The sequence below is a fragment of the Gossypium arboreum genome, chromosome 6 (assembly GCF_025698485.1).
Source record: "Gossypium arboreum isolate Shixiya-1 chromosome 6, ASM2569848v2, whole genome shotgun sequence".
NCBI classification, from domain to species: domain Eukaryota; kingdom Viridiplantae; phylum Streptophyta; class Magnoliopsida; order Malvales; family Malvaceae; genus Gossypium; species Gossypium arboreum.
In genome coordinates, this window is record NC_069075.1 from 37,814,251 (window position 1) to 37,824,774 (window position 10,524).

At 32.2% G+C, this 10,524-nt stretch overlaps 2 protein-coding genes across 2 annotated transcripts; both read right to left on the reverse strand.

Moving 5' to 3' along the window:
* Nucleotides 1-6,185: 6,185 nt before the first annotated feature.
* Nucleotides 6,186-7,398, reverse strand: LOC108484390 (ras-related protein RABA1f-like). The gene is made up of 2 exons (XM_017788162.2): nt 6,905-7,398; nt 6,186-6,779 (listed from the first exon to the last, which is right to left on the reverse strand). The coding sequence occupies exons 1-2, from the start codon at nt 7,123-7,125 to the stop codon at nt 6,353-6,355; spliced, it is 648 nt and encodes a 215-aa protein (XP_017643651.1). The 5' UTR covers nt 7,126-7,398; the 3' UTR covers nt 6,186-6,352.
* Nucleotides 7,399-8,125: 727 nt separating this feature from the next.
* LOC108484391 (rac-like GTP-binding protein RAC13) lies at nt 8,126-9,895 on the reverse strand. The gene is made up of 7 exons (XM_017788163.2): nt 9,752-9,895; nt 9,567-9,654; nt 9,366-9,475; nt 9,219-9,282; nt 8,824-8,888; nt 8,636-8,701; nt 8,126-8,548 (listed from the first exon to the last, which is right to left on the reverse strand). Exons 1-7 carry the CDS (start codon nt 9,848-9,850, stop codon nt 8,450-8,452), a joined length of 591 nt encoding a protein of 196 aa, XP_017643652.1. The 5' UTR covers nt 9,851-9,895; the 3' UTR covers nt 8,126-8,449.
* Between the last annotated feature and the right edge of the window lie 629 nt (nt 9,896-10,524).

Here is a 10,524-nt window from a genome sequence, read left to right on the forward strand (position 1 = left end):
TTGGCCATATACAAAATGGAATAATAAACCAAAATGAGACATCACTTTGGCTAAAAAATATGACACATATAACAAAATACTAAGCCCCCTATACATGCCATACTTAAATGTATCAAGTTAAATATACCCTAAAAGAATAGTTGATAGTGTGACTTGAACTCTGACGTTAACGATCCCCGAGCTAGCTTGGCGATGCTATAAGAAAGAGGAAAAGAGAGAGGGGTAAGCATATAGCTTAGTAAGTCGTGTGCAAATAATAAACAACTTAGGCCATGAAACTCATGGATTGCACATACTATCAATTACCACCACATTATCATATTACATATAATGAACATATTGAGAATTGATAATAAATGCAATCGAACATCATGCTTACCTTACTCTTTCATACCTGTACCAAATTTCCCAACATGACTCGAGTCCAAAACTCATGAGGTTTACGTACATACCTGTACCATGCATTATTACTCATTCTACCCCACATTCTTAATCGTAATCTTGAATGACCCGTTGAATTACCCGAAGTACTAAAAGACGTTTGAAATCATCACACACCATATAAAATGCCAAAGCCATGTCCCCGACATGGTCTTACATGGGTTTACATACCGATGCCATATCCCAGATATGGTCTTATACAAAGTCTCATGTCGGTGTCGATGCCATGTCCCAGGCATGGTCTTATACGGGAACTTATATCGATGCCTTGTCCCAGACATGGTCTTACACGAAATCTCATATCAACGCCATATCCTAGATATGGTCTTACATGAAATTACATACCGATGCTGATGCCATATCCCAAATATGGTCTTACACTGGCACACATATCAACGCCGATACCATGTCCCAGACATGGTCTTACACTGGCTCTCATTAGTAGTGGTGTCATGATATCCGAATCCTAAGCATTCTTCAAGATCACCCTAGACTTCCGAGATATAAAGTTATCACCAAACTTTCATTAGATCGTCACAAGCCAATTTCATTAAGGCATACATACATATATCATAGAATATCAATTATTAAACGCATAATAATGGAATTGTTGAATTAATTACACCCAACTTACCCCGGTGCAAAATATGACAATTTGCGATTTAATCCACAACCTTGTCTTTTCCTCGATCAAGGTCTATCTCTCGTCCCTCTTGATCTATAATAGCATATTTAGTTTATTTAACACACGTACTATTCAATTCAGTCCAAAAATCATGATATGACAAAATTACAATTTTGCCCCTAAAATTACACAAAATTATGAAATTACTCCTAGGCTCGTAAAATGAAAAGTACCCTTTTTTCTCATTATTTAAGCCTAGCCGCATCATTTTCTCTCTTATACCAGCCCACGTTTTTCATTTATTCACACATTTACACATAGTTTTTACAACTTTTACAATTAGGTCCTTTTTATCAATTTCACCAAAAAACGCCTAGTAAAAGTTGTTTATCACCCATCAAACTCTCATATTCTTCCATTAGACATCAAAGCACAAGCATATCATTCATGGGTATATTTTTGGACATGAACCCTAGCTCAAATTAAGGGTAGGAATAACTAAATCGAGCTATGAGGATTTCAAAAATATAAAGAACATTAAAAATAGGGCTAGGATGCACTTACTTTTAAGCTTGAAGATGAAAGAAACCCTAGCTATGGCTTCCTTATGATATTTGGCCAAGGGGGATGAAGATGAACAAAAATTTTGACTATTTTTCCCTTTTAATTCTTTTAATAACCAATGGACCAAAATGCCCTTCCATTAAAAGTTTGATATTTTATCCCTCCTATGTCTATTTTTGTCCATAATGACATATAATGGTCTAACTGCCAAATAAGGACTTCAAATTTCAAATCTTATCACAATTAAGCCCTTAAATCAGCTAGAACACATGTTTTTCACTTATTGCAATTTAGTCCTAATAACTCAAGTGGACACCTTATCGGTAAAATTTCTCATCGATATTTTCACACAGGCATGCATATATATTATGGACCTCATAACATCCATAAAATAATTATTTTTATCCCAAATTTATGGTCTTGAAACCACTATTCCGATTAGGCCCTAATTTGGGATGTTACAGCCTGAGCATACGCCCATGTTGCTAAGCCATATGGTAATTAAAATTTCACAGTTTAGGTGCAGACTTCACACGACCATGTTGGAGTTCGTATATGTTACACGGCCAAGCTACACGCCCGTCTGTCTATTCCTGAACATTCTATTTCTTGCTTTAAGATGCAGAGGACACACGGCCTTAATACACACCCATATGGCAAGCCATGTGTCACACATGGCCTAGACACAAGCCCATGTGTCTTCCCGTATGGACAAAAATAGGTCATTTAAGACCAGTTTCTCACCCTCATCCTTTCCACCTGCATAACAACACATTTATATACCAATAAAGCCCAACCAAACAACCATTTCAAGCCAAAACATGTATATTTCATTATCTAACACAACCATCACATTCAAATTACTTTACATATTTAATCATTCATACTATTTCATTATCATTTCAACTCCTATACATGCCATAAAAATCAAAAAGTTGTTTAACAAAATCTACCGGAGTAAATCTGGATAGTGTGATCGTCGTTGTAGATCTGATCCTCCAAATGTATATACATCAATCTTTAAGAACAATGAAAATAAACAAGTAACCTTATAGAAGCTTAGTAAGCTCAGAGGAATAGAAAATAAGTCTTACCGAACATTTTATAATAATCATATCATATATGATTTCACTAATTCCTCCTGTCAATCACCAAATCAGAGATAAATTCATTTGATTGAATTCAATGTCACTTATTAACCGATTTTAATCTTTCGAGCCCATTTATCATTTACCCTTCTTAATCAAATTAGAGAACAATTTTGGAATTGAGTACTTCTTTTTCACAATGCCATAGTAAAACTATGGTTTTGCACGTAGTCACAGATCACACACCGAAGCCATAGATCATCCATGGTCTTATACGGATCACATATCACTCTGACGCTATAACCCATATATGGTTTTACACAGAAGCACATATATCACCGATGCCATATTCCAGATATGGTATTATACGGAAGCACATAATCTCATCACATGCCATAGCCCAGCTATAATCTTATACGGGAGCACATATCACACCGATGCTATATCCTAGATATGGTCTTATATAGAAATTACATATCAGATGTTGCCATGGTCTAACCATGGTTTTTTCCGTCAATTCATCTTAGCCACAGAACGAAAGTACGCAAATCTGTCGTTCCACTTAATTTGTACTTTTACTCAAACATTATTTCACAATTATCACAGTTTAATGACATTCGTATGCAATAATATACTATAATATTCATGAAATTTTTATATCAAAACATTAAATTTAGCCATATGAACTTACCTGGGCTAATTTGCAAAAGTTGTAGAAATTCAGAGACTATTCTTGCAATTTCTCTTTTCCACGATTCATCTCAATTTCTTGATCTATAATTATAAAATCATTCCTTTATTAGCATTTATCACAATTTTTATTCTATTTCATACTTTATGCCCTTTAATGTTTGAAATTACACTTTTACCCCAAATTTTACAATTTTTACAAATTAGTCCCTACTCAATTATTCCATCAATTGAACTAATTCCTCTCAAATAACATTTTATCTAGACATGATAAACTACTTCACAGCCTTTGACATTCAAAATTTCAACACAAAACCCTAATTACAACAACTTCCACAATTAGGTCCTAAAAATCAATTTCTATTTAATTATCTCCATAAAATCATCACATAATAAAATTAAAACTTTAATTCCATGCTAAATCATCATAAATTTCTAGCACTTATTCATGGAAACTTTCTAAATCATTCATAAAAGCAAAAACTAATGAATTAGATAATAGGACCTAGTTGTAAAAGTTTCAAAATCACAAAAATTACAAGAAATAATCAAGAATTGAACTTACATGAAGTAAAATATGAGAAACCAGCTTAAAGAAACCCTTAAATGGTGTTTTGGCTGAAGTTGATGAAAAAAAATAAAGAGAATTCTAGATATTCTAATTTTAATCAAATTTCTAACTATTCTATTTCAACTTAATTACCATTTTACCCTTAGTTCACACCATTTCCCAGCCATTCACTTGCCTAACCGTTCAGCTCATTTTATTTTGGGTCAAATTGTTCTTTAAGTCCCTCTTATTTATTATTTAAGCCATTTAATCACTTCCCACAGTTTTACATCTTATTCAAATTAGTCCTTTTTCTTCAATTAACTATCAAAATGTTAAAATTTCCTAACGAAACTTTAATACTAACTTATTAACACTCCGTAAATATTTCTAAAAATATTTATTGCTCGATTTATGAATTCGAGGTCTCAAATACCTTGTTTTTATCTCGTTTTATCTAATAATTTCCTCTAATACTCAATTTCACTGATTCAAAAATATTTTTAAAATCACACCTAACTTTTATTTATTAATATCTAAACTCACATGTCAAATTTAGTGATCTCAAATCACTATTCCGACACCACTGAAATTTAGGCCGTTACAGAACAGATCAGGCCAATTTGCCAGTTTAATTGTTTTGTCTAGTTCAACTAAATAAAACATTTAAAAAAATAAATGAATCAACTGTCTAGTTCTCAGGTCAATCAATAAAATGGCTTTCTCCAGCCTAATACCCTTGTCGATTTCAATCTAATCAATCCAACCAGCTAATTCTGTCCAATTTAAGTTTTTATGATTTTTCTAAAATTTTAAATATTCTAAATATGTTTTATTAATTTTATAAATTTTTATAATTTATTAGATTTTTTATTTTATAATATTTTATTATTTTCATAAGTTGATACCATTTTTCATTTTTTTCATATTTTTCATATTTTATAATTTTTAACTTTTTTGATAATTTTTATAACTTTTTTCTGATTGTTTCATAATTTTTTGTTATTTTTAATATTTTTATGGGAAAAATATTAAATTAAATTAAAATAATCATGTGTCACCATCCGATTGGTCAATCAATTTATTTTAATAATCAAGATGGTCAATGATGAAAACTATTAATAAAGAGACTTAATTACTTGGCTCCAAATTTAATATAGGAACTTAATTGATTTTTTTGTTTGCATTCTCTTAAGAGTGTTTTTTTTTTTTACATATAAGTTTTTTTTAAAATTATAAATATATTAATCTCTTTTGTTCTTCAGGCCCAAGAACTCTATTGACAAAATATTTAAGAATTGGTTGAAAAACCTCATCCAAATCCAGTTTTCAATGACAAAACCTAAATTCCAACAAAATTCTTTTCCGTTTTTAAACATCGGTTTCGATTCCTTTTTCACCCCGGTCAAAACCTATGTATTTTTTCTTAAAAATAAATTTTTTCGTTCTTTACTATATACTTTGTTTAAAATAATTAATGCTGGGTTAACCTCTATAATGAAAAAAGTGCAAGGAGAAGAAGATAAGTAGAAAAAAAATGATAAAAGGATTAAAAAGAAAAACTTATCTAACAATTAAAAAAGCACATTAAAAGAGTAGTAAGAATTAGGAAGTGTAAAAATTAAAAAGTTTTAACAACTTGTCTCAACGGTATTTAATTTATTTTAATTTTAATTTAAGTGAATACATTTAAATTGAAAAGTTCTAACAACTTGTTTAAAAAAGAACTTATCCATAATTTAAGTCAACACATTTAAATTGAAAAGTTTAATTTTAATTTAAAAAACCGTTGGCACATTAAATTAAATTAAGCGAATACATTTAAATTGAAAAGTTTTAAAAACTTATCTTTAATTTTTGACAACTTGTTTCTTTCTACACAGTGGATACGTTTAATTTCACCACAACTGTTGAAGAGGCCAGTTTGATCAGGAAGAAAAGACATAAATTGGACGAGATTGTAGCGTGTACTGGCATCATAGTTTTTGCTTCAGTGTCCCTCTGTTTTAACCCTTTTGTTCATATGTAAGTAAACAATTTTAGCAATCTGACATCTAGAGGCCAAGCAAGGTACCATATGGAGTTTTCAATTTTCATTATTTCAATTTTCATTACATATATAAATTATGATATAACTCTTGCATTACAGGCGCTCAGATCGTGTATTAATTTTGGGTTTCCATCAAAATCCTAAACAAGCTGTAACTTTATATAAAATTAAGATGGGTTTAGGTCTTAGCAATGCATGAAATTAACAAAAACCATTTAAGTCCTAGAGCTCAAGCTAACATAGACTAGTTTGTATTTGACATGATCCAAATCACAATGTCAACTGGTTTATTGTTCACGCTTGTATGAACAAAGGGCATTCAATTTCAAAGCCTGCACTTAAGTCTAGCAACATCCACCTTTCTTTATGGCTGATACATCATCTTTCGATCCGACATTGATCATTTGGCCTTTTGGCAAAGTTGCTTGGATGTTTCCACCTTCAAGAGCTTTCTTGCTTACAACATGATAAATCTGTGTCAGCACTTCAGTGAATGCACTCTCAACATTGAGAGACTCCAGTGCGGATGTTTCCATGAAATAAGTTTTCTCTTTTTCGGCGAAAGCTTTGGCATCTTCGGTCAAAACTGCTCGCAAGTGACGCAAGTCCGACTTGTTCCCGAGCAGCATAATCACAATGCTGCCATCAGTGTGATCTCTAAGTTCCTTGAGCCACCTTTCTATGTTCTCAAAGGTAACATGGCGGGTGGCATCGTAGACTAGTAAAGCACCAACAGCCCCACGGTAGTATGCACTGGTGACAGCACGATATCTTTATCCAAAAGAAAGGAAAAGAAATTATCCATTTTGCAAGAAGCCAAAAAAAAAAAAAAAAAGGAAACCCAGATCACGATCTGCTGTAAGGAAAAAAAATGGAAGTGGAAAGAAAGAAGAAACCTTTCTTGGCCAGCGGTGTCCCAAATCTGAGCTTTGACAACCTTATCCTCGATAGTAATGCTACGAGTGGCAAACTCAACCCCAATAGTAGACTTGGATTCAAGGCTAAACTCGTTTTTGGTAAATCTAGACAAAAGGTTGGATTTCCCAACACCAGAGTCACCGATCAGGACAACCTTAAACAAGTAATCATAGTCATCATCAGCTCTGTAAGCTCCCATTGCTCTTTCTCTTTCTCGTGTTTTCTTTTGTCCTTGGATGTTGTCTTCAATTGAAAACAAAGTACTTAAAAATGAAGATAAAAACAAAAGAAAAAGGAGAAACAAGCTTTAGTTTTGGTGTTTTGCTTGTTATTTGGGTAAATTACTTGCATGCTACGGTTGGCATTTTCTGTTTTAGAATCTGTCTGGGTTTGGGAACTGAAGAACAAAGAATGAAACAGCTAAACGCTTGAGGCAAATGGCTAATATTACAACGGCTGCTGCTGGCTGGGTTTACCCAATTTTAACCTTTTTTTTTTCTTCACGTCATTTTGGAGGGTAAAAGGTTAGTTTTGTAACAGCGTTACTAACAATTTACACATTCAAAATAGCTGTCCCTTGCGACTTTTCCGTCTACTGTTTTTTTATTTTAAATTTACAACCCAACTAACATAATCACATATAATCTCTAAGAATATATTTTTTAAAATAATATATAATAATCAATTAATCCATTTCTGTTAATAAAATTTTAAATTCTTTAACCGTTTTGTTTTATGAACGGCCTACCTAGATTGGTTACTTTTTCTTAGCTCAGGTAAAAATGAAGCGTACATTATCAAACTACATGTTCTTTCTTGTTCTTGTTCTTGTCCTTGTCCTTGTCCTTGTCCATCTCACTTTCTGTTTTTGTTTTCTTTGATCATTTACAAAATTTGATTAGTTCACTTCACAGGGATAAATTTTGACAATTTATTGGAAACTCAGTTAAATTAAAACGTTGGCTGTCAATTGTTGTTCATGCTTTCTCAATCATTTAAGTACATACTCGTCTTTATCAAACACTTTTCCATCATTTTACCATATGAATCTGTGATGTAACTTTTCCAAATAAGTAAGGTTAAAGGGTTAATAAATATGATAGTAAAACATTTAAAAATTTGATAATAAAAAAGAAGAGATAAATGTTAAATTTGTAAGACTAAAAAATAACACTATCTAGTAAAATTTATTTATTTTTATCTTTTCCATTCTTAAAGTTTTGATAAGTTGAACAGGATTCCCGGGAACAAGAGTTCAAACAGTTGGAGTACTCCATTGAACTTTAATCTAAATTATTGCTCAGAAATTACAAACAGGTCCTGCCATTTCAAAATATAGCTTATCACAAAGATGATTACAAAAATAAAACAAAAACTATTTCTTTCAGTAATCGATTACAGCATTTTTTAATGGATATCCTTTATATTCAAATGGAATTTAAGGATAAAAAAAAATAAAAAAAAAATAAAAAGGTATAGCAGAAAATATATTTTCTGCAATTGAGTGTAATGTTGATTGAGACTCAAAGGAAAACACATGATCTTTTCTTGTGAGGCTTTCTCTTTGGCTTTGGTGGCCTCAGTGCTACCTTTATTGCAGTATCGAAAACAGCCTTCACATTCTGAACATTAAACACCAAATGCAATAAGAAAATATTATTATTAATTTTTTTTTTTTTTGGGATAAAGGGTACATAGAAATGGGGTACCTGTTGGGTTTTGGAACTGCATTCAATGTAACTAACTGCTCCTATAATTTTCTTTAGTTCCTCCCCCTGCTCATAGAGTTTCCAGTAAATTATGTGTACTTGAACTTCAGTGTAAGTATAGGAGGATCATATCCTCGGTACTCATGCTCGGGAACACTTTAGTCCCCCAATAGTTGACATTAACTTACTTGAGAAGTTGTTATTGCCGTTGCTCCTGGATGATCAGTCAAGAACTGTTTGTCATCTCGCAAATCTGCAGTTAGTTGGAGTCTAACGTAAAACAGGATTATACCCAAAAAAGAGAAAATGAAAGGCAGAATTGAATAATATAAAGAATGATCTACGCTTGTAATATGGAGTTGTATCCGACATATATTTGGATATGAATTTGGAGTTGTGACCCTCTAAGAATCCTTGCAAGTACATGAAAAAGATACATATCCGTATCCAACACATAACATGGATCGTAACCATACATTCCAGGAAAAATGAAATAAGATGTTTATGTGTAACCAAATACCCTGAAATTCAGAGTTATGTGCCAAGAATATACATGTAGCAACAAGCACAACAGGGAACTTACCTAGTTTGGTTCCAACAAGCACAACAGGGACATTAGGAGCATAATGTCTTAGCTCGGGAATCCACTGTTAGTCAACAATTGGGTAGTTTTGTCAAGTGAACACAATGAAGAAAACTGTAAGAATGGAAGCATGGAAGCAAAATTGACCTTTTTGTAGACGTTTTCATAACTGGCCTTGCTAATGAGGGAAAAGGCAAGCAAAAACACGTCAGCTCCTCTGTAACTCAAAGGTCTTAGCCTGTTGTAATCTTCCTGCCCTGCAATTCACAAAATTACACCATTGCTTTCAATGATGAGTGACATTTAACATAAATGATGGAAATCTGGGATTTTCATTAAGTTACTTACCGGCAGTGTCCCATAAACCAAGGTTGACCGTGCTGCCGTCGACCACCACATTGGCGCTAAAGTTGTCAAAAACTGTAGGAACATAATCCTACAGAAAAAGAAGGAAAAGGCATTGCATTATTATCACATTTGATGAGAAAATCCATCACATCACATAACATCCAAGAAATGTTGGTTGATATTACGGTGGGGAAAGTATTGCTCGTATAGGAGATAAGCATGCAAGTCTTTCCCACAGCTCCATCCCCAACGGTGACGCACTTGATGAACCTTGCGGTGCTCATTATCTCAGTGCTGGGACCTTAGAGCTTGTTCCAATGAAGAAAATGGAGGCTAAGGGAGGGGGGGGGGGGTTTAACAACCTGCTACAATCCCATCACCCAACTTTAACCATTAGCGTATTGGATATGGAATGGAATGATTGCAGGGTGGGGTTTCTTGTCTTTAAGTGCAAGGATATGGCTACAAATAGGTGAGTAAAGTAGGTTTGGTGCCGCTCTTAATTACTTTGTTTTAAGTGTTGGGGAAGGGAGAGCCATAGGGACTAATGATCATTATAATTTTTAAGAAACAAATTGCTTAGTCTTTCATTTGTAGAGCTAATATGCCACACTTCAAAATTTATAAAATTATAAATTAATAACATACTACATTCAAAAATAATAAAATTTTGATTTAATTATTCTAAAATATAAATATATAATTTAATGATAAAATTATATTTTAATTTTTTTAAAATATATAATTTAATCTTGAACCCTAAAATTATTATTGACTTCACTTCATGTACGAGACAATTATATAATATGATTATTGTATAAAACAATTAAAATTTAAAATTATACATAAAAAATCAAGATGATATAAATACATAAAAATGTTAAAATTAATATAATACATTTTAGTTTAACAAAACTAATATAAATATAAGAATATAACAGGAGAAAATAGGAAAATA